This window comes from Brachyistius frenatus, unplaced genomic scaffold (assembly GCF_029030835.1).
Source record: "Brachyistius frenatus isolate BFR_SWC_R1_liver_20210118 unplaced genomic scaffold, ASM2903083v1 Contig_151, whole genome shotgun sequence".
NCBI classification, from domain to species: Eukaryota; Metazoa; Chordata; class Actinopteri; family Embiotocidae; genus Brachyistius; species Brachyistius frenatus.
Genome location: NW_027210750.1, coordinates 547501 through 573844, shown reverse-complemented (window position 1 = coordinate 573844; position 26344 = coordinate 547501). Strand labels below are relative to the sequence as shown.

Below are 26344 nucleotides of genomic sequence, written 5' to 3'. Positions count from 1 at the left end.
TTTACTCAGCAGTTTCATATCCGACGTGTACAAACCAGAGTCCGGCTGCTGCTCCGGTGAGCTGCGACACGGCTCTTTTGTTGTTTTTCCACCCTCCTGTGGTTCATTTTCTCGGGAGGGCCGAGAGGACTACGTCCTGCGACCCTCCCCGCGACTCTTCGCCACCCACCTCACCCCTGACCTCATCCCTCCGGGGCTCAAAGACAGGAGGGTAAAGGTCAACGGCGACTGTATGGAAGCTCAATCGTGCCAGGAAAACAAAAGTTATGAATTCACACCTTACTTGCTTATTGTCTAGTTTTTCCTGTTTTGTCTGCTGCTGGTTTGAAACTGCAGATGAATCTCTTGGTGTCTCTGTGCAAAAGAACAATGTTAATAAACCGGAATAAACTCAAACATCCTGATTTGATTCAGGACACTGATGAAGGAGCAGCAGTGAAAAACAATATTCCTCTTAAATCTTTACAGTATCAATCAAATATTCTATTCATCTTTTAGCTTTCATAAATGTAGTTTTAATCGACGAAAAAATGGTTTTATGTTCTATTTCTTGAAGGAGGTCACTTCCTTCATCAGTTAAGAGATTTTTTTTGCCCGACAACAGCTGAACATTTAGGGGATGTGCACAGTGTGAAGACCCGCAGCTTCCTGGACTTTGTTGCACCAATAAACTGTCATCCTTTCAGAAAAAACAAAATTGAGCTGACGGTAAGCAATTCACTTTACAGAAGTGGGCGTGGCTCCATCTGTTGAAATGTAAAAGAAAAACTGAAACTGATTTGGCGGATTTCTTAACCCGAGGGACGTTCAGGTGTTTCAGCAGATCCAGTTCAGGTTGGTGATCTCTGACGCATCCCAGCCAGCTACTTTCCACTCTTTTTAGGGCCCGAGCACCGATGGTGCGAAGCCCTATTGTTTTTCTATTTCTATTTTGTTCGTGCAGGATAAAGGTGAGATCCCCCGATAAGAAGCGGAACAGCAGCACGCGCAGAGGAGGAAGATGTCCACCGCAAGGTAAGGTTTGAAGAGTGTGTGGATCTGCGCACAAAACCAGGAAAGAGAAAAACAAAACAGTGAGATGTTACAAGATACACGAGAAATCAAGTCAAGTAGAAATCCTCCATTACAAGTAAAAGTACAATAAAAGTGTAAATCGCACATTAGTCAAACATGAAAAGCAGCTAATAACATTCAATATAATGTAATTCACACGTTAAGAGTACATGACGTCATTAGATTATTAAGAGTGCAGCATCAGTGTGTCGGCAGCATGTTGCAGGTTTGAACTACTTTATATCCAGTTTTATATCCAGGGACAGCAGATAAATGTGAGATGATTACTGGGAGAAATGAAAAACCTCCTGATCCACAGGTCTGTTTATTCATCTCATGACTCCTCACATTGATCTTATTACACTTCGGCAGTCATATAAAGTGTAAAATTGCTGAGTTAAGTAAGGGTTTAAAATATGTTCCGCAACACTGAAAATGATTGTTGAATTCCGTCACTGTGACTCCGTTTGTGCTCTGGCGACATCTGCTGGTCGGATTCTGTAACAGCAACAAAGAAAAAACTCATCAAAAACATTTCGACTTGTTTTAAACTCGAACTTGTTCACACCTCACAGAGGCCCCGGAGGTTTCACGTATGTCTGTCTATCTTTATTTTGAAATGATGATGCTTCGTCTTCCAGAAAGGAGCTGCAGGAGGCCTTGAGCCGCTACGCCAGCGACACCCTGACCGACATCCGCACAGCTGCAGGCTTCTGCAAGACGTTCCCTGAATGGATCTTCCAGAGGGAGAAGGAGTTAGAGAGGATGTTGGACATCAAGACCCGGGCCGACAACAAGAGGAAGGCCTTCATGGCGTCCATGAAGAGCAAAGTGATGCCGGGGACCGTGGCCAGACAGAAGGAAGAGCTGGAGAAGGAGCTGGCCATTGTGTTGAAGGAGACGCTGGGAGGCCTGGAGAGCCTCGATCTCTTCCTGGAGGCGGTGGAGAAGCTGGCCGTGACCTCGCTGCACGTGTTCACGGAGAACCGGGTGCTCCGCCTGCCCGAAAAGTTCGACCTCGAGCAGGTGGAGGTCCCGATCGCGGCCGCCCAACTCGTCTGCCCTCTGCTGCTGGAGTTCAAAAGAGACGACCACGTCTTCTTCCTCCCCAGACTGCAGAACGCGGAGGTGCTAGCGTACCAGCTGGACAGATACATACAGTCCGTCCAGACCGTCTGCGAGAAGATGGAGAAAAGGTAAACCGGCAATTAATAGATATTGACACGCATTTCCCACCTTAAACAACATCTACTGCAGAGAATAAGTTGGACTGTGTCTTCCACAGCCGCTTCAGCAACGTCTGCCCGAAGACGAGCGAGGAGACGGTCGTGGAGCTCGACGCGGATTGGACTGACGATGAAGTACGAAGGATGCTCGATCACATTAATCAGCTTCATGAAATCAGGTACTTTTTTACGCCGAAATATCACGTCGGCGTGCTTCCGTGACTTCCTCAAAGGACTGCGTGAGTCATACTGCAAAACAAAATAGAAATTTTGTTGTACAAAAAGTGTTGAAGCTTGAAAAAGGCACAGACAAAATATCTCACCAAATGTTGGATGGATTTCCCTGAACCGTGAGTTCACAATGCAGATCTCCACGGCAACCAGACAATGACTGACTCTATCAATCACCCGATGTCCCGTCTGGCCACCTCAGTCAAACATTTTTAAGAACAGTTGTAATGACCGATTATTTAACTTTGCCTCTGGCGCCACCATCAGGTCAACAAACTCTCCTGTCGTCTCTGATCGAATACTTGCATGGCTTGTTTAAATATAATAAATAAAATTAGAGGCAGTCCGGGTCTCAAATGTTGTCGTATTCAGCGCGTACACCAGAAGAGTCCGTATGAACGGCGCCCCCTTGTGGCGTTCATGACGTCAGACCTTGAACTTTTCTATTAGCATCGAGTTCAGGAATTGTGACGTTGTTTGCTGACTTTGACAGAAAGGTCAGAGGTTGTGGAAGTTCATGTTTGGTTGGATGTTAAACTAATATATTGTAATTTCAGTTGTGTAGAGTTTGTCTTCGTAACTCAGATAACAGCCTACGTCCAAGGAAAATGTCGATCTTCCCGACGGCCTCGTCTTTTCCTTCCGTGGCTTCTAGACACCCTCCATGTTGCCGACTTCTCGTTTTGTAACCACAACTTCCATTTTGAACGCAGCATTGTAGTCAAACAAAACAACATCTCAAACACATTTCTTTCCCTGTTTTCTCAGGAGCAACCAGGACTTCCGGACGGTGTTCTTGTTCCAGGAAGTGTCCTGCTCTCGCTTCGTCAGCGAGTTCAACGAGCGACAGCCCAGGATGCTGCAGTTTCTGAACGCGCTGGAGGAAAACGCCGTTCAGCTTGACAGGATGAACAAGGGGTCGAAGATCTCCAGCGTGACCGGCAGCTCGGTGGGAGCAGTCGGAGGCGTGCTCTCCATCGTCGGCTTGGCGTTGATGCCCTTCACGGCGGGAGCTTCCGGCATCCTGTTGATGACCGGGATCGGGATGGGAGTCACCAGCGGGGTCAACAGCATCGTCACCGCCACCACGGAGTTCGGAGTCAACTTCTATCAACAAAAGAAAGCTGGTAAATCCTTCCACAGATTTATGGAGGACGTGCAGAGCCTCCAAGTCGAGGTGGAGAAGGTGACGAGCCAACCAGCCTCCAGAATGGAGCCCAGTGAGATGGAGGTGGCTCTGGGAGTTGGCAAAGTGCTTTGCAGAGCAGGTTGTGTTGTGAAGAGCATTGATGTGTTGGTTGATCTTGCCTCTGCTGGTAAAGTGGTGGCAAAGGAGGGAAAAGCGTTGAGCAACGTTCCCCGAGTGGCCGCGGAAATCCCAGATATCGGTCAGGCCGCGGCCAAAAGTGCCCTCATCACCACCAAGGCAGCCAGAGCCGGTTTCATCGCGCTCAACGCCCTCTTCCTCGGCATGGACATCTTCTTCATCTGCAAGGACAGCATCAGTCTGGCCTCAGGCAACCAGACCGAGTTTTCGCAGTTCATCAGGTTCAGAGCTGAGCTCTGGCGCTCCGAGATGGACTTGTGGCAGAAGATGTGCAAGTCTCTGCAGGAAGGCCTGCCGAGATCCGAGAAAAACAAAGCACTCCTGGAGACGCCTTTTTATCTGGAAAATGGAGACTTAAAAAAAAATGTGAAAATAAAAACAGTAGCAGGTGGTGATTAAGAAAGATGTTTTTTCGTACATTTGCACACCAGATTCAGATTTCACTCAGCTGTAAGTCTAATTTGTCTTGATGTCAGTTACCAAACTTTACAAATCTGTAGCAATAAACTGTTCTTAAACTGTATTTTGACTGATTACGATCGTTTCACTGATTTTTCTATCAAACAAGCAAAAACTTTCAGTCACTGAAAATGTTTATAATTCACAGTTCACGGCACTTTTCAACCTGTTTTATCTTTTCTTTTTCTGAAATTTAAATAAAGTTTTGTGACCATAAAAAACAAAAATCTGACTCCACCTGGTTTTTCAAACACTGCGTAATATTTCAACCTTGCTGGCTGTATTTACTCAGCAGTTTCATATCCGACGTGCACAAACCAAAGTCCAGAGTCCGGCTGCTGCACCGGTGAGCTGCGACACGGCTCTTTTGTTCTTTTTCCACCCTCCTCTAGTTCATTTTCTCGTTTTGTTTAGTTTTTTTTTTGTTTTGGGGGGGGAAGGGGGAATTCAGAACTAACATGGAGCAAATCAGCGAGTATCTCTGCAGATATAAAAACTTCAACTTTGTCATTGGTGAAACGACCGCAGAGCACATCGAGTCTCTGCAGAGCTTCCAGATACGAGACGACGACGTGTTCCTGGTCACGTACCCGAAGTCAGGTCAGTCAGATAGGAAAAAAAAACAACAACTCTGAAGCAGGCTGATTATGATCCACTGTAACGTCTCATAACGTTTTGACACATCAGGCACCATATGGACCCAGCAGATCATCATCTCCATCTGCGAGCTGGCCGGAACTCTGAACGAGTATCCCAACAACCGGGAGCAGATGCCCTGGCTGGAGTTCAGGGAGGGCCAAGAGGACTACGCCCTGCGACCCTCCCCGCGGCTCTTCGCCACCCACCTCACCCCCGACCTCATGCCTCTGGGGCTCAAAGACAGGAGGGCAAAGGTCAGCCAGGAAAACAAAAGTTTGAAAATATATTTAGAGAAAGGCAACAAGTGGAAGGTTCATGAAAATGAATATCTGCTCATCATTTTCTGGATTAATCGTAAGGAGTTGTAGGAATATAATTAGAAGAACCAACAACACAAAACCCCAAATATATTTAATTCACTGGAACATAGGAGAGTAAAAAAAAATAAATACAAATCTTCATAATTTAGATGCCAGCACCACCAAGTGTTTGGCATTTCTGACAAGTTGTGAAAAAAAATTACTTTGATAAGTAATTTGACCCGTTTCAGCTGCAAATTCCATTCAAAGTCAAAATTAACAAGGTAACAACGTGTGCTTGAAAACAAAATCACAAGTTCTCAGTCAAAATTATGATAGTTTCCCTCTTCCTGCAGCGCCCCCTGGTGTGCAAAAACAAGTCGCTCCATAACCAAAACTAGAATCTGCAAAATATAAATGCAGCTCGTAGAAATAATGGAAACATATAACTTACTATAATAAAAACAAAGGCTTTAAAACAAAGGGGTGACTCCTGGACAAACCACAACAGCACGCACACGCACACACACACACACACACACACACACACACAGCGTTCTGTGTTGTTAACAGAATAAGTTATCAAGTCTACAAAGAGCTATGATGAAAACGCAGTTCAACATTTCACTTCTAAAATAGAAAGTTATAATGATTATGGGTCAGACGTGTGACTCTGTAAATCACAACTTTGACTTGCAAGCATGTTTATCCCCCGGCAGGAACGGGCGGCTGTATCGTAAAGCTAATAATCGACGTATCCTTAATTCATGAATTATTTGAATGGAGTCTGGTGTATGGATTAGAGACCAGCAGGTAAACTCTTTCGAATTTCTGCTCGTCAGATCGTCTACGTGATGCGGAACCCGAAGGACAACATGGCCTCCTATTATCACTTCAGCTTCGCCTGGACCAACATGGAGACCCCGAAAACCTTCGGCCAGTTCTTTGAGCGGTACTTGAAAGGAGACGGTAAGACGCCGCAACTGCTCTCTGGATTCAGGACAAGGACTGGACTGGTTTTAGACAAGTTTCAGACTTTGTTTTGCACTAATTTTAGATCAGTTGCAGACTTTGTTTGGGGCTCAACCTTTTCCACAGTACGGTTTCATCATCCGGATATCTGTGAACCAAAATGTATAGATCTTGTCCAGACGAGAGTCTCAACATTTACGTTGAGATATTTCAGTCTGGAACAACCGTTCCCGTAGTCGGGCCGCTGGCATTTTTAAAACCGAGCTCACACACTTGAGCTTTTCTGTGGTTTTATCAGCGTGCTGTTGAGACGCTTCATTTTACAGTCGCAGCCTCGTCCTGGTTCGACCACGTCAGGGAGTGGACCTCCAGCAGAGACCAGTACGACATCCTCTTCCTCTCCTACGAGGACATGATTCTGGTAAAAAAAAAAAAAAAACTCTCCTTCTTAAAGATCTTTTTTTTACATTTTTTTTTTATCCCTCAGTCGTTTTTTTCTCTTCCAGGACCTGAAGGGAGCCGTGACGAAGATCTGCAGCTTCTTGGGGAAAAACTTGAGCGAAGCCGCCATCGACCGAGTCGTTGAAAAATCGACGTTCAAGAACATGAAGGAGGACCCGAAGGCGAACTACGAGTTCGTACCGAAGGAGCGGCTGAGCGGAAACTTCATGCGGAAAGGTGAGACGAGCTGCAAGCAGCAGGAACACGGAGATCGATACCGACCGGGTCTGAACAGTTCTGTTTCGGTTGCAGGTCAGATCGGCGACTGGAAGAACCTTTTAACGGCCGAGCAGAGCGACCGAGTCGACCGGCTGCTGCGGGAGAAACTCGGAGATTTGTCTCTGAAGTTCATCTGGGAATAAAAGCAGCTTCGGGATGGTTATGTTCTTATTTCTATAAAGATGAAAACGCACCAATGTATGTTTATTAAAGTGTTTTCTGAACCATTTGTAGACTTTTTGTATGAGAGAGAGAGAGAGAAAAAAAAGAAAAAAGGAAACAAAGAGCCTTTAAAAGCAGTCATCCAGTCTGGCGTCTTTATTGAATGTCAGAATGAATTTAATTGAACTACGATACGTGTGATGGAAGCTGCTTCGGTCGCGACGCCGCGCTTCAATTCTCTTCATCTGGAACGAGAGAGAAAACAGTTCGTCATCACATTCCTGTAAAACCACGAGAAAAAAAACAACAGCATTTAAACCCTCTGAATTTAATACGCAAACAAGATCATTTTAAAGGAAGTCTTCAGGTTACAGTGAAACTTGGGAAAAATCGGTTCGAATCCTGATAACTCTGAAAACCTGCGTCTTAAAAACAACAACCTGAATTTACTCAGAAAAAGAACATCTAAAGGAAAACCTAAAAAACCCCAATAAATTCTCTATTTTCTTGCATCAAACGAGTAAAGAACAATAATTTCAGCGGCAGAAAACATGTTTCACGTGACGACCGAGTCTCACCTTCCTCCTCCTCGTCCTCCTCATCCTCCTCTTCCTCCTCCTCCTCGTCGGAGCTGAAGGTTCCGTCGGGCAGGCTGTACACCCGGATCACTTGCTGTTGAGAGGAAACGCAGAACATGAAGTCGTGAGCTCCGCCTACTGGCAGCGGGCTCCACCCCCTCCCCCCTTCCTCCTCCTCCTCTTCCTCACCTTGTTGGGGTCCTTGAGGATGAGGTACTTGCCCTCGTCCAGCTTGCGGCAGATGTCGATGACGCAGCGGAGGATCCCCCAGGCGTTCTCCATGCTCAGGTTGATCTGGCTGGCGAACTCGTTGGGTTTGAACTGCTGCGTGCCGAGGATGACGTGGCGGGCCGAGTCCTTCACGTGGTACCGGGACACGTAGCTGAGGGACGACACGACCCGCGGGTCAGTACGGGAGCCTCACGTTTAACCAACCGGCTGCTTCGCTATTGGCGGCGTGAAGATGGACACTAACGTGCGTCACCGGAGGCCTGAATTGAAAATTCGACTCCAAAACGATCTCGTCACGTGATTTGAATTTGTCGTATTTAAACTGGCTTTTAATTAAGAATCTGAAGAAAATGAATTTATTCTATTTGAAACCGATTTCCAATAAACTTGAAACTAGGAAATTATCTCATTTGCTCTGAAACCATATTTGATGCTCGCAATTTAAATCCAGTTCATGATTTCACTTTCAGTTTGACACACTACGAGTAACAGGTGACTCCTCACCCCAGTTTGAGGTACTCGGACCCGGCCAGCATGGCGCAGCAGGTCCAGCGGGCCAGTTTGTAGCTGTTGTTCTTCAGCTCGGTGGCCAGGACGGCTCCTCGCTGGGAGTCCAGCTTCTGACGCCAGTCCACCCCGTTGCAGTACTGAGGAGGAAGTCGCAGGACGGTGAGTTCAAGGGAAGATGGGAGGAAACAGAATAAATCCAATTAGTCTGGAACATTTTTAAAAACAAATAAAAAGACTGCTGGATTCAGTTTGTCATCAGGTTTGATGCTGAACTGTCATTTTATATGAGAAAAGCTTTTAAAGGTTCGTGAGCTCTGCCTTATTTTCTAGTTTTTTTTTTTGCAGTTTTAAAGTATTTTTGTGATTTAAACTTTAAATCCAGCTTCACTCTCCTCCTTTTGATGACATTATTATAACATTATTAAAGTTACTGCTCACATAATATTTAATATATATTATACGTCTTCATTTAGAGATCTGCTACTGAAGTTTTACTCCGAGTCTGTTTCCTGAAGTCGCCGCTGGATATTTAAGCCCTGAATCTTCTTGTCATGCAACATAAAGGATTTTAATGTAAGCGAACGACGAAGGATGAAACTAGAGATTACTTTTATTATTCCCGATAATTTTTTTTATATCAATCAATAAAATATTTGGTCGATAAAAGGCCCCCCCCCCCCTCACTCACCCTGGAGTCCCACTCGTTGAGGGTCTTGATGTTGATGAAGGAAACCTCTCCGTTGGCTCCGGTCATCACGCCGTCGTGCTCGCAGCGGACGATCAGGTCGATGTCCTCCCCGAGCTTCCAGTGACGGTACCTGAAAGACAAAAGACGAGCCGCTCGTCAGCCGTTCGTCATGTCGTCGCCGTGGCAACGCCGCCCAGGACGGGAATCCGGGAGGAAAAAAAAACCCAAAAAAGCGTACCTGTAGGCCACGGACGCCACCTCGCTCTTGTCCATGTCCTCCTCCACGAACGGGTTGGAGGTCGGGAACTTGTGGCGCTCTCCGCCCTGACGGGGGGGGGGAAAAAAAAAAAAAAAGTTGAAATATTAAACGCGTCTTGAGACTTTAACGTCACACAGGAAGTGGAAGACGGAAAGGTCGGCCCTCCTACCATGCGTAAACACTGCTGGCTGAAGTTGTGGTTGATGTACGTGGCCTCCATCGCCAGGTTACGGGGGGAGTTGAAGGAGTTGCCCTCGTCCTGCGGAGGCTCGTTGGCGGTCTCGCTCACGGTCAGTAAATCTGAGGAGGAGGAGTCACGAGAGCGTTCGGTGAGACGGTTCAGCTCCGGGAAAAATCTACCGCAGCGTCTGTCAACTCTCAATAAAGTTTATTCAACCGACATCGCCGACGTTCACAACAAACGACAGAAAGCACTTTGAGAAACTGTGAAGCTGAAGACTTCTGACTTTTAACGGTTCAATTAATTAAGAATTCGCTGCACTTAATGGATGTTTTTATTTATTTATTTTATACTTGAATAAACAGCTTGTGGATTAATACTGATATTTGTGTCATTGATTTTTCATTTGAATGAGTTTTACTGCTCGTGATCAAAGATTTTTGGTTTAAACAGTCAAATGCAAAGCCGTGTCATTTCTTAAATATTATTAATTTAAAACTAGTTTCAAACTAACAGCAAACAGAAGAAAGAGAAAATCTCCAGCATTTTCTTTTCTCTCTCCACAGCAGACATTGTTGGTAAAATGAGACGTTATTAACGCTGAACTTTCATCACAATCAGAGCAGTTTCGTGGATTTAACAGAAGCCCGACTGATCCGAAAATAAATCTCTTACCATTTTCAAAACTAAAATATCTTTGTCTGGGTGAGTAGCAACGACAACGCCCGCGGTTTGAGGTGGTGAACTTTTACCGGCTTGAAATTGAAATTAAATCTGTGTTAAATTGCATTAAAACAATCTTGGAAACAATTATTTTCAACTAAATCTGTGTTTGTTCAACGCTCTCTCTCTCTCTCTCTCTCACCAAAGTCAGAGTTGTCTCGCTTGTCGAAGAACAGCTTGTTGCCGACTCGCTGCACGATGATGTCCCAGGAGTTCACCGAGCGCGTGCAGCACATCAGGGTGGCCAAGATGGCGTCGGTGGCGAACACGTTGCCCTGAGTCTTAGCCAGCTGGAGGAGGACAGGAAATAAATACGTAAATACACAAATAAAGACAAGGGTCATAACTGTGGAGCAGAAAACACAGAAGTGACTCGTGGCACCTTGCGGATGACGGGGTCGTCGGTGGTGGTGACGGTGTGGAAGATCCTCTTGATGCTCTTCAGCTGCTTCTCGTTGCGGGTGGTGATGCGGTCGAAGGCCTTGTCGTAGTACTCCACGCCGCCGCAGCACTCTCTGCAGGAAACACAACATCATCATCATCGTCATCGTCGTCGTCTGAAGTTCCTCCGACGAGCCGCCGCCGCCCGCTTCAGGCTCCACCTACATGTCGAGGGGGTCGGCCACCTCCATGTATCTCATCTTCATCAGCCGGGGGAAGTCCATCTCCTCCTTCACCTCCCAGTCGCTCCGAACCTCCACTGAGGAGTCCCTTGGCTTCAGCTGGGCCTTCATCATCATCACACACACACACACAAGAAAGACAACACGCGTCAGCAAGAGCGCTCGGATACGAAACAAACTGCTCAACATTTTTCAACAACCTCTCATCCATTTAAAAAAAAAAAAAAATGTAAACACCCAGGATCAGAAACTAGTAATAAAAGGTGTCTTTAGCGAGTCGGCAATATGAGATGTTGCAACGCCCTGTTTGGTGGCTTTTATAAAAGCATACGTTTTTTGGTTTATTTGCATGAATTGTCAAAATATAATCAATCAACTGCGCCTCTAATCGTGTAATAAACACCAGTTTGACTGAATATTACCTGAGATTTCTGGTCCCACTTCTGACGGACACCAAACTGCTTCTGGAACTTCTTCTGGAGACGCATTCGATCCCTGAAGAGACAAAAAAACAAACAACAACAACTTGAGATTAAAACTCGAGGTCTTGTGCGCTTTTGACCGGCCGTGCAGAAAAACGCGTTGGCGGGACGTCACCTCTCCTTCTGCTTGGCGCTCTTGGGGAGCGTCTGCATGTTGAACTGGGTCATGTTCCTGCGGTCTTTGTCCCGGCGCAGATTCCTCTGTTTGGAAAACAAAAACACACCCTCCTGTTACCGGACTGCAGAAATAAAACACCAAATAACACGGCCACAGTTTTAAAAAAACAACAACAACGTGTCCGGGAGGCTCTCCTCCACACCCCCGCCCCCGTCCCACCCGCCGCCGTACCTGAGCGAAGCGCATGCGGTTCCTCTGGTAGGCCGTCTTCTGGGTCTTGGCCGTGTCCACCAGCTGGAAGCTCGTCTCGTCCTCCTCGTGGAAGTAGGCGTACTGACTGCCGCCGCCGAACTGGGAGGAGTACTTATCTGTGGGGGCGAAATAAAGACGTGAAAACTCAAAGCTTTCCATTAACGGAAGAAAAAAACTTTAACCTGAGTTGTTTTTTTTGTTGTTTTTTTTAAAGATCCTACGATTCTGTCAATTTCTTTAAAACGTTTTTTTTTTTTCTTCTTCTCACTACTCACTCGTGTATCTCTTGTCCTGGTACGTGGCTCCGGTCCAGTCGGCCACCTTCCCCAGACGGTCTCCTTTGCTGAAGGGCTGGTAGGGCATGTCCTTGAACTTCTCCGGGACCGCGCACGGGCCCCATCCGGACGGGTTGTCCTGGATCACCGGGGCGTTGAACTTCGCCATGACCTGGAGTGAAGAAGATGATGATGATGATGAGACCTCGAAAACCAAACAACGGAAAAATTCCACATGCAGTCGATGTAACAGGGTTGAAGCAGTAAACTGGGGAGGAAAGGAAGACGATGACGATGATTATTATTATACAATGTAAAATTACTAAAGGTGCGAGATCACCTAACTCCAATCAGGAAAGTGTGATGCAGATAAAAAGTATGCGTCCCATTTATAAAGTTAATCCAGAACAAAACATTTCTGAAAATTTAAACGGATTAGAAAATGAGAAATAATTCTCCACATCCTGCCTGAGAATCATTTACAAACCAAACAAACAATCAATCAATTAATGGAGAAAGTAATCAGCAGTTTAATCCTTTAGCTTATTAAATTAGTTCTGGAGAACTATTTGAACCAACTAAAACACTAAAATCCTGCTATTTAAATTAATTCATTTTGTTTGTTTGGAGGTTGGTTTTTTTTCCACTGCAACTTAAAAAAATTGTTTGAATTTTCCACTATTTGCATTTGAACCACCGCACCTTTAAAGTGGATATTGCCAACATTATATTTGAACTATATGCGTGTTTAATTTAATCTTTTCTTATGCATCATCTCATTTTTTTCCTATTTTTTTTTTTATAAAATGCACCTTAATATGTTTGTATGTGAAACACTGGATGTGATTCTCTTGCTGTGAAACACTTTGAGCTGCGTTTCTTGTACGAATGATAAAGTTTATTATTATTATAAAACCTCGGGATTCAATCTTTAAGGGGTAATTGTAAGTGGTGACGTCACCCGAACCGGACCGATCGCGCCGGGTCTCAGACTCAACGAGCAGCTCGGACCTCTTCAACCAGGCGCCACACCGAACCGGCCCTGATCAGTTTGCGCAGTGGGCTCGTCATCATCGACCCTTTAACCGACATGCTGGTTGAACAGTTTTGAGACCGTTCACAATCACAGATGAGCGGCAAAAGACCCGCAACGGGACCGGAAGTGAGTGGCCTGCTGTCACGAGCCGCTGACAGGAGAACCCCGACGAGGACTGAAATCTGGGAGACTTGGGCTCAAATCAGCTGTTTGGTTCCAAAGAGGGACAGCCGAAATGGACACTGAGGGGGACTGCCCCAGATGTTCTCAGCCCGTTAGCCGCCGGTGGCTAACCGCTAACCAGGTGGCCACGTTAGCGATGCTAAGCTAACCGGGCCGAAAGCTAAACAACGTTTCTCCGCGCGACTTCACTTTTAAACTCCGGTGGGGAAAAAAAAAAAAGACTCTTGTCAACATTTCCCACCCCTCCACTGTGGTCGTACCGTGAATGTGACGCCCTGTGAAGCCTTTAAGTCCAAACGGTCCTCACGGTACCGAATCCCGACCGAGCGCCGGCGTGAAAGGAAGTGGAGTCGTGACGTCAAGCGGAAACACGCTCGCTGCCGTACCACAAACGGAGCTGTCGTAAAGCGCCAATCCAACCGCAGCGAGGACTTTATGTCGTCGAGAACGAATACAAACCGATAAAAACGGAGCAAACCGAGCAAAAAAAGGTGTCACCGTTTATATTCAAAATAATTCAACAAGGATGGCACGAGTTTCCATTTAAAATGTAGAAATAAATAGGGTTGGAATTAGAACAAAGGTTCCACAAATCTTAGAAAAGTCAGAAAATATTGAAGAGTAAAAATTAAGCTGATACTAATTCGGGTTTGTTGTCCTTTTGAAAGTACTCACCGGAAGTGTGTTGATGCTATTACGTTTAACGTCATGGCAGTTCCTAACTGTGACCGCCAGGGTGCAGCAAATAATATGATTTTATTTCTGTTGACGTCACAACTTCAAGATAACAGTTTAATAAAACGAGACTAAATGTTGCAGTTTCACGAACAATAATGTTATTTTTTATTTACTTACAAAACCGTGAGCTCTACATGTTGGTTTTAACAACTATTATACCAACAAATGTACAGTGAACACACGTTAACTATCAACTCCACCAATGTCATCGTTATATCTTGACTTCCGGTAGGAATTTCCAAAATAAAGCAACGGACTAAGGCAATAGTGTCCCTTAAATTCAGTAATATCATAAATATTATACAACAAAGGTTGTGTTTGTGAAATTATATTCAACACAGCTTGATAAAGTATTTAGAGAACCTCAATTTTCCATCTTAACCAGCAAACCAGATTTTGAATAACATTGGCGAAACCAAGAGTAAATCTGTTCTCATGTTAAAATGGAAATTGTTTGTAAAATAATAAGTATATTTTGTTGACAAGTGGTATCAACTGTACACAACCGGCAGCAACACCTACAACCTCTGAAAAGCCTTCCCAGTAATACATATTTCAAATATCACTCTTAAACTGTGAGATTTGTTTTCTTTCCGACTCTCTTTAATTGTGTTGAGTTTTATCATTGTTTCTTCACGGTTGTTTCGTCTCTCTTCGTGTTCTTTCTTTGTCTTTGCTTCTCGTCTCATTACGATCATTTTGGGTCTCTTCGTAGTCGGTTTGCATCTCGTTGCAAATCACGTCTTAAAAATCTTTTGGAGTCTCTGGTTTTGTTGCTTTTCGCCTTCGCCGGTGGGTTCGCGTCCGCTGTGCAGTCGTTGTGCATCCTGTTGTGGTCCATTTGTGTCTTTTTGCAGTCCTTTTGTCTCTTCGGGTTCCTTTCGGAGTCTCTTTGCGAATGTTTTGCTCGACGCGTCAACAGAGTTCCCGCCCATTGGGTCCGATAGCTTTTCCTCGCACTGATAATTACGACAAAAATCCACAGTTCCACTAAAAACACCTTTTATTTCTTCATACTCAGAATCTAAATCACGACAGATTTGTTCATATGAACACTGAAATTGCTGCAAATCTTTAAGAAAAAAAAAATGCATGAATAAAACTAGGCAATATAGAAAAGCTGAAAGGTGTTGCACGTCTAAATAACATAACAATAGCAGTTTGAATGAATCCCAGACGATGAGAAAAGACAACGCTGCTGCTGGAGGGTTTATGGCAATCTGCACTTCAATCAACACCTACACTTCAGGTAAGTGGAGGTTGATTTCTGACAACACAAAGTAATAAAGACTCCCACACTCGGTTTATATATTTTTTAAAAAGCCACTGTGGCAAAATGCAGAAGTTATTCTGCCCTTCCCCTCCCAAAAAAGAGGAAGTGAATAATAGCCTTTCGGAGTTAACTTCGGTCTTGGTCCATATTGTACGTGGGTGAGAAGCCCGTGGGAAGAGAATCATGGTGGTGAGTCATCGCAACCCATCAACGGACTATCGCCTCTCCGCATTAAAGCGGGCGCAGGTGTGTGTGTGTGTGTGTGTGTGTGTGTGTGTGTGTGTGTGTGTGTGTGTGTGTGTGTGGGGCATCGCACGGGCAGCTCCGGCCAACAGTATTTATAAACCCAGCGCTCACACACACAGCATAAACAGTAGTAAACACCACACACACACACACACACAGCCTTTTTTTTTTTTTTTTTCCAGGCTCCGCTCGGCCCTGAATGAATCTCGGCTCTCGTCAAGCTAAAGCATGAACCTGGCAAAATGCCTTTTTAATGTGCCTTTAACGACGGCTCGGTGCTCCTCGGCGGGTTGTTGCGGGAGTGCGTGCGTGGGCGTGCGGGCTGAAGAGCAGCCGAACAGCAGCAGCAGCACAATAACACTGAACGCTGTATTTACAGCCACATAAACAGAACGCGTGTTTGTTTGCACTCGCGAATGAACGAGGGGAGATTTCGATGAATGAGGGGAGAGTTTGTTGTTGTTTTCCTCAACAAACAGATGCGATGGTGCAGATTTTGTGTTTTTTTGTGTTTTTTTCAGCTGCACTCATCAGTGGCGGAATATGTATTGACTGAAGTACCGCACTGGAGTAAATGAAGTGCATCCACGTGGAAGTGCCTGTAGGGTCGCTTCCTAACGCTGCCTGCTCATACTTGATCGTGTTTACACTGAGCAACAAGCGTCACTGGAATTATTTGGGTTTCTGCCGAACGTGCGAGAAGAGTTCATTCTCAACGGTACGGTTTGTGGATCACAATACATCTCTGGTTTTTAGAAGAACAATCATACTTAAAGCAATATAACGAACATCGTGTTCAATAAGCCCGAGTAGACCCGTCCACGAAGGACTCAGGGGGTCAAATATGGCTGCAATAACAACAGGACATCTACAGAGTTCAACAAAATAAAAGCCTGCATCAGATGAGAGCATTGGTGAGTTTTGTGGACAGGTTTTATATGTCTGATGAAACTTTAAACATTAATATTAGAATATTCTTCTCACGCTTATGTCCCACTTAAACTTTGATTTGACGCACCTCGAAAATGATGGTTTCGAAAGTTAATAATCTCACTGTAAGCACCTCGCACTAAATCAATAACAGAAAGTTGGAGAGTTTGTGGACTTTCTGCAATATACATCACAGCAGAAACAAGTTTAACGAGAGATATAGTTCATAATCTGTATTAATAGATTTACAAACAGAATATAAATGCAGTCGGGATCAATCATTGAACTAAAAAAAAGGTTGATACGCGTTCATGTCATCATCATGGGAAAAAAAAACGGACGTTGCTTCAGATGAAAGGACTCTTTTCTCTAATTAAAAGAAAAGAAAGTGTCCTCTGTTCGTTTCTCTTTGCCTTTTTTTTTTTTTTTTTTTTTCCTGCATCGCTCCTCGCGTCTTCAGCGGGAGGAACCGAGATGCAGACAAATGATGCAAGTGAGGGAAACATGGCTGCATGGATTAATGGCTTTTGGCAGGTACCCGAAGTACCTTGAAAGAGAAATATAGATCCAAAGCAAACTCACTGTCAAATGATTCAACTGTCGTCGTCACGGTTTGTTTATTTACTGTGTTGTTGTTGTTTTGTTTTGTTTTTTACAATTAGAATGGGATGTTTCGGGAGAGCGAATTCTACACGTCAACATGTCAAATCGATTAGTACATACTACAGTACATACTATCGATCTTTCTTATTTCCCCTGGTTGTAATTCATCACCCCCGTCAGAAGGTGGCAGTAATGCGCTATTTTGGCAAATGTTTGAATAGTTCGGAGAAAATTTAGAATAGTATTTTTGCTTAAAATGCCCATTTCTAGTGGAAATCTCCATTATGTAGCACAAACTTCGTAACTTTAACAGTGTCAGTTATGTTGATGGGATTTAATGAATGCTCATTATAGCAATTTACAAATTTGGTCTATACGATGAAAATTCGTACGAATAAACCTCAAAGACAATAAGGAAGTTTAAGAAAAGACTATGAACTTAATTTAAACGTAATATCTACTATCTACATTTATTTATGTTTTGGCAGGTGGAGCACCTGGTTAAGGTGCGGAAAAGATCACGGTCCTGGTTTTTGTTGCCTAATGGCGTCGGTCTTGTGCTCGGTTCGCCCTCCACCCACCCCGACCGCCTCTCGACGACTCTGGTTCTCTGGAAAAGCACCGAACGTGATCTTGGCAGTGAAACGTAACTGGGAATTGGTACAGTATATGAACCGAATTTCGAAAGGAGATGGAGTTGCGGGCATGGGATTCAAAAACAGAGAAGAGGCCATGTCATGAATGTCGTCTTCGTCCAAAGCGTCAATGGTGACTTAAGCTTAAATACAGCCAGACCTGAGCAAACGATTGTCACGTCGTGGAACACAAAGGCTCGAAATACAAAGAAGATACAGGTGATAAAATCAAATAAAGGCACAAATTTGTACATTCAAACATGCATATATAGTCACGTATGTATATTAATGGAAAAAAAAGGCAATTTTAAGACCTGTCTGCAGCAGTTTTTTTGAAGTGTTCAATCGCGGGCTTGTAATCTGTAATGGGTTACATTACGTGTGTTGTTGATTCGAGGTTGTAATACTGAGATCACATTAGGTAGTCCATATTTTACTCTATAAATAACTTATCTCCAACGACGTGCTCTGTTTCAAGTTTTCCTCTGGCAGAGTTTTATTGCTGCCGTTTTTGGCTCCGTTGAGGAGCAGCGGGACGGTCACGGAGGCTCCGTTGAAGGGAACTTTCCCTTTCGGATCCCCGGCGTGGTCCTTCCCGTCCGGGGACGACAGCTCCGTCGCTCCGGGAGTCGCTCCCTTCTCGGAGAACGGCGGCTGCGAGCTCTGCGGCTGGAAGCTGCCGTTTCCGTTCTGGGAGATCCGGTAGATCTCGGTCATTTCCGAGACGTCCTCCTCGTCGTCATCCTCTTCGTCGCCGATGGCCCGTCGCAGGCTCTCCCTTGGCATGAGCGCCCTCCTGCCTTCCTCCTGCTGCTGCTGCTGCTGCTGCTGTTGCTGCTGCTGCTGCTGCTCCATGGGCTCGTGGTTGTCCACCTTCCTCGTAGCGCGGCAGAGGGCTTTCCGGAAGCCCCTCTTGAAGTTGTCCGACAGGAAGCCGTAGACGAACGGGTTGGCGCAGCTGTTGGCGTAGCCGAGCACGACGACAAAGTAGTAGAGGCCCTGGTACTCTGAGGGCAGGGACACCAGCAGGTTGATGATGTTGAGGGCGTAGAAAGGCAGCCAGCAGAAGACAAACACGGCGACGACGATCACGACCATGCGCGTCACTTTCCGCTCCGACTTCCTCCGCTTGGTCGAGGTGGCGTGGACTTTTTTACCCGAGCTGCGGACCTTGAAGACGATGAGCAGGTAGCAGAGGCAGATGATGAGCAGCGGGCAGAAGAATCCGACGGTGGAGGTGTAAATGATGAACGCCGCCCTCCAGATGTTGGCCGGCTGAGGCCAGGCGATGTTACAGGTGCCCCCCGCTCGCTGGATGTTGGCGAAGATGACCACCGGCAGGACGACGAGGAACGACAGCGCCCACACGGTGCCGTTCACCACTTTGGCCACCTGGGGGCGCCGCCACTTGGAGGAGTGGATGGGGTGGACGACGGCGAGGTAGCGGTCGACGCTCATCACGGTCAGGCAGAAGATGCTGGTGAACTGGTTGATGGAGTCGACGGTCATGACCAGCCGGCACATGAAGGAGCCGAAGGGCCACGACTGGAGGGTGTTCTGCACCGCCAGGAACGGCAGGCCGAGCATGAAGAGCTCGTCGGCGATGGCGAGGTTCAGGATGTAGATGTTGGTCACCGACTCGATCTTGGAGTAGTGCAGCACGATGTGAATCACCAGAGTGTTGCCGCCCAGGCCGATGACGCACACGACGATGTATATGAGCGGGATGAGGACCCCCGCCACGCTGGGACCCGAGTGGGCGTCGGGGGCGGTGGAGTTGGTGGAGTTGAACAGCGTCTCGTTCAGATCGCTGTCGTTGCACGTGAGCAGGAACAGAGGGAGGCCCGGCGAGGGGCTGGCAAAGCTGCCGTTCTCCCACGCCGCCGCCGCCATCTCCGGCCCGGGGGGGCAAAACGTCACCCGTTGAATGTGCTCTTCCCCGTCGCTTGTTGTCTCCTTCTGTCGTCTCAGCTCCCGCCCATCTGTTCTGTTGGATGGGAAATAAATAAAGAAATCGGTTATCGAACTGAATAGCTGACATTTTCCACTTTGACGTCTGCGGAGACGGCGGTAAAATGAAAGGAGACATAAAATGATCTTTGTTGTCCAAGGACATGAGAAAGTGTTGACGTTTTAATTCCAGTGTTGTCGAATGCCGGTGACTTTAAGAGCGTGTTGGTTTCTTTATTGGAAAAGCTGCATGTTTTTTTTTTTTTCATTTCAGCTTGAAAGTGTTTTGGATGTTTGAAATTCTGCCAAGGAAGGTTTTTTGTTTTTGTTTTTGTTTTTTTAAATGATATTTTGCTCCAGATTGAAATGAAACACTTAAGACACTGACTTTTAAAATATGTAGAAATTGTTGTTTCTCAGAACACACACATGGGGTTATCATGATGTTAAAGTGGTAAAAGTCAATAAAATATGCTTAAAAAGGGTATTGGCTATCTTTATTTATAAGTACAGTGTTATTTTAGGAAACTGCGTCGGGCTTTTGTCAAAACGGATGAAGAAAAAAAAAATCGACTACAAAGGAATACCTGTGGAGGTTTGTCAGTTAATTTCCCTCTTCATTAACTACACCTCTGTATCACACAGTGTGTCATCGCCTATCAAAATAAAAGGATTGTGATTTTTGTTTAAAGAAAGTCATCCCAGAAAGGTTTTTCCTTTTTTTCTTCTGCCGTTGCAGAGAATCGATAGCGAGAACAGCACAGAGGTGCCTTGAGCTCGTTGACAGAGTTAATCAAACAAACCCACTGAGAGGTGATTTTTACATCGGGCCCAAAAGCTGCAGAGTCAATAAAAAAAAAAAAAAGCCTTTCAGTCTCTTCAGTGTAATTTAACAGACACACAAGAAAAAAAGAAAAAAGAAGAAGACAAAAACAGCGAATGGACGTCTTCTTCTGAGACGTCAGTCGTTTCTTCAATTCCCGCAGATTGCCACATTAATCATTTTTCAATATCTCCAATTTTCTTGTGATTACGTACACTTCAGAGTAAATTTGTTAAATCTGGGCGCCATGGAAACCGCAGGGCGGAAGAGTAAAAAGCCGGAGATCAGCGTCGTACATCAAACAGAACCAAATCAAACAAGAATGGATGATTTTTCTTTATTTTTTTTTTCTTTATTCTTCTCCGGAGAAAGTGTTTCAAAAGAGAAGAAAGTACACTTGCACTTTGCTTTCAGTGTTGGAAGAAGAGCGAGGACACGGTACAATAATACCCACAGCTGAACCTGCTGCTTCATGCGGCTGGTGAAGGACTTTACATAACAAGGCCTGGATCAATACGTAATTCGCTTATATTGTTCTTTAATTAAATATCAGGTGTCGCAGCTCTTCCTCTGCAGTTATTAATAGATGATATGTCATCCTGCGTCACAGGACTGCCCTAATTGTTGTCTCGTTATCTGTCCGGGGTTATCAGATTACCGTTATCTTGCGTATGAAGATAAACTGTTTTAATTTTGCCTGCATATCGACCCTGAATTAACACAGAATTTCAATGAGGTTCAACCTGGTTCCAGAGACTTCTTGCTCATAGTCCATAATTGCAATTTATCCAGAAACTGGAATGTTTTTTGCAGCTTCCATTGAAATGAAGGAACTTTTCTATTTCGATACCTCATCTACTGTTTAATACAAGTTATCTTATCTTTAGGCTTTAAAAAAAACAACAAAAAAAAAACATGTAAAAGACGTGATTGAAAAAACTAAAAACACAAAAGGGGAAATATTGCAAAAATCTTAAATGTTTTTATATTTGGCTGAGGTGGAAAACAGGCGCATCAAGGGAAAATACGACGCAATACAAACAGATCTGCTCAAATGCCGTATTTCCTTCAAGTTCTCCGCGTGCTTTCCCATCATAATACTCCCAATACTGTACTCACATAATAATGGTTAATGGAAGTATGAAAGATTTCCCCATTGTTTTGGTTATTTATCTAAAATTAGGATTAAAACCCTTACAAGTTCATTTTGGTGCGAATTTTTCCGATTATGTTGAAGGAATCTAACATACAACAAAGTGAGCGTGGCTTTTGAAAAGCGGATAAAAGCATTGTTAAGCACATTAAATACACTCAGAAGTTCACGTCTGCATTAACAAAACACACCTTGTGTTTGTCCGGACGACCTCCCCACATGTCATCTCAAACACCCCCGAAACTTGTCTAATGGCTGCTTTGTATTTGTCATATTTAATCTCCTCGCCGAACCTCCCCGGCCTTTCAAACCTCTCTGAAAGGGAAATCTATTCAGGTTGTAAATTGAGGTTCTGAACTGCTGCCAGAGTTCCTGTCATACGTCGTTCTTTTCTTTTGTTTCCGCACGCCACTTCCAGACGTAATCTCTAAATTCAATCAGCGATAGAGCGCTTTCTGCCGTCACCATAGAAACGGGCGCTGCGACTTCTGGAGGCTAAAAAAAAATAAAAAATAGGACGTGACATACGATCTATATTTGAATCGTTTGGTGTCCGCTGGCTTTGATTGGCCGGCGGTGCGGGCGGTATCGAGGACTCGTCTCTCGTGGTCGTGCCGCCACTCCACGCTGACACACTTCTTCCACTTTTGTCAACTCAACGACTCGTTCTGGAGAGAAGTGCAGTTTTATTGACGGCCGTGCTCGAGCTTCTGAAACACTAATTGTGACGACTAAAGCGCACGCAACGCAGAACGGCGTGAAATCTTCAACCTTCAGGGCAATCTCAAGTGAGACGAGATCACCCGAGAGAGACACTTGAATACAGCGTGAGACAAAAGAGGAGAACATATGAAGTGTATTTTCATGCACTTAGTGTTTCGAGTTGTAAAGTTCAGCCCATTTATTCATTATTAAGTCTCTACGGAGGTCACAAAACACGATTGTGGCCAAAACGGGAAAATGGATTCACTAATTTCACACAAACGACAGATTTATTGGACAAATTCCTTCAAAAGTGTTTAAAATGTGAGCGTGGACAGACGTGACTGTTTACTATTAATTGAATATGTTGTAATAACTGTTACTACTTTTTTTTTTTTGGAGTCTTGTAAATGTAATGGTTCGCTGTGCAGGATTGATTGCCAGAAATGGAATATAAGATGTATAACTATATTTTCTTTGGTGTAAAATCACCACAAACTTTGGGGTTCTTTCATACTTTTGGACATTTTTAGTTTGGTACGAAACCAAACTAGCATGTGTGGAAGGTGCCGTACGTGATAACCGATGTTTAACATATTTATGTCCAATCGAATATATTGGCAATTAAAGGGACTTTTATTATTACTTGATTTTCTAAAGCCTTAAAAAGTATATTTCGAAAAGACTTTCTAAGAAAATTATTTTTCTATGTGAAAAATAACTATAAAATCATCATGTTTGAAAATGTCAAAAGCTCCGCTGTCAGCACGCGATTGACTTTGACGAGTGACTGAACGAACTCTTCGACAACTCCGACTTGATCTTGTTTGCAAAAGCCGAACGTAAAACAGATTTTTCACTGCAAGCGGAATCGACTGCAGCTCACAGCAGGGAGCGGATATGCCGACATCTCGGCTGTCAAAAGGCCGCCGCACCGCCGAGCTGAGCATCCATCACAAAGGTCAGAGTCTCCGACAGCCGCAGAGCTTTAAAGGTTCGGAGCGTTTCAGGTGAAGAAGCTCCGTCATCCTGACAGCCGAGAGGAACGTTTGGCTTCACAAACATCAGGCACTTCTACTTCAGTTCACGCTTCTACTCCACCGAGACACATTTTACTTTTGGACTCAACTTAATTGAAGAGCCTTCAACATAACCAGGTATAGAATAAAAAAAAATAAATTAAAAAAAAAGACATTTAGGTGTGGAAAATGTCGAAAAATCCAAATGGTTTTCATGGTTGTGCATCTGCACGGATTCAGGACCACAAAAGTCCCTCCGAGGAAATTGAAATGTTTTAATTTTAAATTCAACCAATCTCTGCAAAAGATTCGTCACACAAGCAATAATGAACATGGAAGCATTAAAGTTGAAAGGAACTTGATTTTACAGAAATCAACCTGTGACCACGATTTCCGGCTCCGTCTCGGAACTTCTCGAAGTAGTCGTTCGAGCTCGAAGCCGTTCCTCCTCAGAGGCGTGGACATGTTTTTACCGACGAGACGTCAAAGTGTAAAAGCCACGTTCACGACCTCTGTGAGAGGTCAGGGACGTTCGACGGACATCTCCCAATCCATTACTTGCTTCCTTTTCTCGTATTTTCTCCTCCCAAAGGCCGAGAGCAGCTCGCCGAGCGGTTAGCTGAACAGAAAAACATCATTTTGATGGACACAAAGAGGATATTTCGTTCAATAATACGCTCTTCAACTCGCAGCTTTCACAGTCATACAACACCAGTATGACTTTGAAGGTAATAAAAGCGCGACACAGGACGAACGTTGGCTCGCGGCCACAGAGACGCCTCGTCGTGCGCCGGCAGATGTCCTTAATATCACGTACGTAGAACTTAGTGTGAGTCACCGGGTTAAATTAGTTTTAATTCAGCCGGCTCAAAGGACGATAATCGAAAAGGTAACCGTAGCAACAGCACAGAAGCTTTGCACCACATAACATACAATAAAAAACAAAAATAAACAGCAGTTCGAAGGTTCGTCCTGGACTGGAATCAGTTTATCACCAGCAACATCACGACGGTCGCTCCCCGACTCAATCGATTTGTTTCCCCGCGACCTCTTCCGGGTCTGAAAAATGAGGCCGATGCAGAAAGTGCCTGAAGCTGCAATACCACCGAGTGCCACTAGAGGTCGACTCCAAAAAGCGTCCGGCCACAACATTTTTTCACAAATTGTTTCGTTCACTAAAGTCGCTCCTTGTTATTTTTCTGGAGGTCCATCTGAAAAGAATCCCTCATTCATTGGAAGATAAACTTCAAAAAGCAGTTTTTTGGGGGGCGTGTCTGTTTGATTGACAGGCCTGTGGTGCTCTTGAGTGGTATCGAGCTGGTTATTTGAGGCTCCTCGAGGAACTGAACAAAAAGTCCTTCGAAAAGAACTGTATCACACTGTGAAGAGGAACCCGACAAAGGAAGAAACCGACTCGGAGGTGGGCGGCCGTCGGCCTCGACCGGGCTCTCCGCAGAGGAGGTTTAGATTCGGTGACTAACGGTGAAAGAATCGATCACGGCAGCGTCCCTTCGGCCGATCCAATCCGGCACCAACCGGATCGCAATTATCCCTGAATCTCTTCCTGACATTTATTCAGAACGGATCAGCTGCGTTTGAATAAATCAGGGACTCGTGGCTCTGCATGTTGACCGATGAATATTTAACAACGCCAGCAAGAGGTGTTTTTTTTTTTTTTTTTGGGACCCGCGCTCCTCTGAACCCAGCAGGAAGTACGTCGCCTTGAGGGTGCTTCTGCCGCCATCTTTCTGAGGCTTAAGAGGAGTGAAGGAGGCTTCTGGCTTCTCCTCGGGGCTCGCTGAGTCAGACGCTCTTAATAAAGCCAGCCGTCCACTTCGGGCTTTACTTTTAAGCTCTGCCGACTTTTTTCTGTCTCGTCTCGGCTCTGCGTTCGAGGTGGAAGCCGATCTCAGAGATAAAAAAAAAAAAAAACATCCAAATGGAAATAACCTTTTCTGAGATTTACAGGACGGATAACAAAAGTGCCTTTAGACTTCCACCTTTTCACATAATGTGAGGGCAGATTGACATATTGGACTCGTGTCCACTTTACAAGCAGGAAATGTTCACTTTCCTACCAAATTAAAGCAAAAAATATTCACTGCTTTATCAAAATGAATCAGGAAATATTCACATTTCATAAGCCACAGAAATTGGGCATTTTTTCATAAAATATTTTTTTTATTCAAAATATTAAAATGACCATAAACAAAACAAATATCCAGCAATCACTGTTCTGTAAATAATTCACTCTTTTCATTTTCAGTTGGGAAGATTTGTTTGCGGCTAATATTATCTCGTTTAGGCTAACGTTATTGCTGATGGTAGTCAAACAGCTCATAATACGAGCCGGGTGCTGCTCACTGGCTCCCATCAATACGATTCAGTCTGTCGAAATATCACGTATTTTGTCAAATAAAAGACTTCACTTTTTGTACAGAGAATTATTACATTTCATAGGTTTTTGGTACCAACTGATGTCGCGGCGTCCCCGGTCTAAAACGTTTACGTTTAAAAAAAATAAATAAAATAAAATAGTTTATGTCTGAAAAAGAATAGTAGAGGAAAAATCAGCACAACCTGTTTCTGTGTGGTGAGATATGGAAATCGAGCTTTTCCCAAACACTGATTTCCTTTAGAGGAGCTCCAGAGTCACCTGACTTTCTCTCCTCCTACGAAGCAGCTCTGCCTGAAGGTAAGCTGGTGGGTTGTGCTGATTAACTTCCCACCTGAGGCGACTCTCTCTGTGTGTGTGTGTGTGTGTCTGATTCATCACTCGTCAAACCAAATGACCCTCTCGCCTCGTTAGATGTCACACACAAAAGAAACCAAACTCAAACGCGACGTTTAAAGATGCGGCGCTTTCACGTGGCGAGCGGGTTTTCCCGCCGAGGAGACGCGACGCCGAACTAATCACGTCGGCCGGTAATCTCGTTCAGACCGACAGAAAAACAGTCGGGAACAATCCTGTTGTTAGGTTTGTTATCCTCAAATGTGTCTGAAACGTTGAAACAAAATAAAACCTTGTTTACTTTCCTTTGCCGA

At 44.7% G+C, this 26344-nt stretch overlaps 4 protein-coding genes across 7 annotated transcripts in view; 2 read left to right on the top strand and 2 right to left on the bottom strand.

Moving 5' to 3' along the window:
- Positions 1 to 522: 522 nt before the first annotated feature.
- Positions 523 to 4372, top strand: LOC138631240 (apolipoprotein L3-like). 3 transcript variants are annotated; one of them, XM_069716057.1, is made up of 5 exons: positions 523 to 811; positions 944 to 1014; positions 1695 to 2249; positions 2339 to 2458; positions 3279 to 4372. In XM_069716057.1, exons 2-5 carry the CDS (start codon positions 1001 to 1003, stop codon positions 4234 to 4236), a joined length of 1647 nt encoding a protein of 548 aa, XP_069572158.1. In that variant the 5' UTR covers positions 523 to 811; positions 944 to 1000; the 3' UTR covers positions 4237 to 4372. The 3 variants fall into 3 exon arrangements, with proteins under 3 accessions (XP_069572158.1, XP_069572156.1, XP_069572157.1); XM_069716055.1 differs by having other exon boundaries at positions 758 to 834; XM_069716056.1 differs by lacking the exon at positions 523 to 811 and having other exon boundaries at positions 843 to 1014.
- Positions 4373 to 4594: 222 nt separating this feature from the next.
- On the top strand, positions 4595 to 7171 carry sult3st1 (sulfotransferase family 3, cytosolic sulfotransferase 1). The gene is made up of 6 exons (XM_069716089.1): positions 4595 to 4896; positions 4984 to 5189; positions 6077 to 6203; positions 6533 to 6627; positions 6713 to 6884; positions 6960 to 7171. Exons 1-6 carry the CDS (start codon positions 4755 to 4757, stop codon positions 7067 to 7069), a joined length of 852 nt encoding a protein of 283 aa, XP_069572190.1. The 5' UTR covers positions 4595 to 4754; the 3' UTR covers positions 7070 to 7171.
- Positions 7172 to 7221: 50 nt separating this feature from the next.
- eif3d (eukaryotic translation initiation factor 3, subunit D) lies at positions 7222 to 13593 on the bottom strand. 2 transcript variants are annotated; one of them, XM_069716065.1, is made up of 15 exons: positions 13488 to 13593; positions 12009 to 12180; positions 11713 to 11849; positions 11479 to 11564; positions 11304 to 11376; positions 10865 to 10986; positions 10641 to 10773; positions 10401 to 10548; positions 9524 to 9654; positions 9334 to 9419; positions 9096 to 9225; positions 8402 to 8544; positions 7856 to 8048; positions 7667 to 7760; positions 7222 to 7333 (listed from the first exon to the last, which is right to left on the bottom strand). In XM_069716065.1, exons 2-15 carry the CDS (start codon positions 12175 to 12177, stop codon positions 7320 to 7322), a joined length of 1659 nt encoding a protein of 552 aa, XP_069572166.1. In that variant the 5' UTR covers positions 12178 to 12180; positions 13488 to 13593; the 3' UTR covers positions 7222 to 7319. The 2 variants fall into 2 exon arrangements, with proteins under 2 accessions (XP_069572166.1, XP_069572167.1); XM_069716066.1 differs by having other exon boundaries at positions 10865 to 10980.
- A 1357-nt stretch (positions 13594 to 14950) lies between these two features.
- The window catches only part of sstr3 (somatostatin receptor 3), a 56763-nt gene continuing 45369 nt past the window's right edge, over positions 14951 to 26344 (bottom strand). The window contains exon 3 of the mRNA XM_069716078.1: positions 14951 to 19639. Within this exon, the coding sequence (XP_069572179.1) occupies positions 18091 to 19545 (1455 nt within the window). The 5' untranslated portion in view covers positions 19546 to 19639 and the 3' untranslated portion in view covers positions 14951 to 18090. The remainder of the gene's footprint in view (positions 19640 to 26344) is intronic.

Coding starts and splice junctions, on each gene's coding strand:
- LOC138631240 (XM_069716057.1), top strand. Junction 2,250..2,338: donor TGCGAGAAGATGGAGAAAAG/GTAAACCGGCAA, acceptor TGTCTTCCACAG/CCGCTTCAGCAACGTCTGCC. Junction 2,459..3,278: donor AATCAGCTTCATGAAATCAG/GTACTTTTTTAC, acceptor CTGTTTTCTCAG/GAGCAACCAGGACTTCCGGA.
- sult3st1 (XM_069716089.1), top strand. CDS start 4,755: ATGGAGCAAATCAGCGAGTATCTCTGCAGATATAAAAACTTCAACTTT. Junction 5,190..6,076: donor TCAAAGACAGGAGGGCAAAG/GTCAGCCAGGAA, acceptor TCTGCTCGTCAG/ATCGTCTACGTGATGCGGAA. Junction 6,628..6,712: donor CCTACGAGGACATGATTCTG/GTAAAAAAAAAA, acceptor TTTCTCTTCCAG/GACCTGAAGGGAGCCGTGAC.
- eif3d (XM_069716065.1), bottom strand. CDS start 12,177: ATGGCGAAGTTCAACGCCCCGGTGATCCAGGACAACCCGTCCGGATGG. Junction 10,987..11,303: donor AGTGGGACCAGAAATCTCAG/GTAATATTCAGT, acceptor ATGATGATGAAG/GCCCAGCTGAAGCCAAGGGA. Junction 10,774..10,864: donor GTGGCCGACCCCCTCGACAT/GTAGGTGGAGCC, acceptor TGTTTCCTGCAG/AGAGTGCTGCGGCGGCGTGG.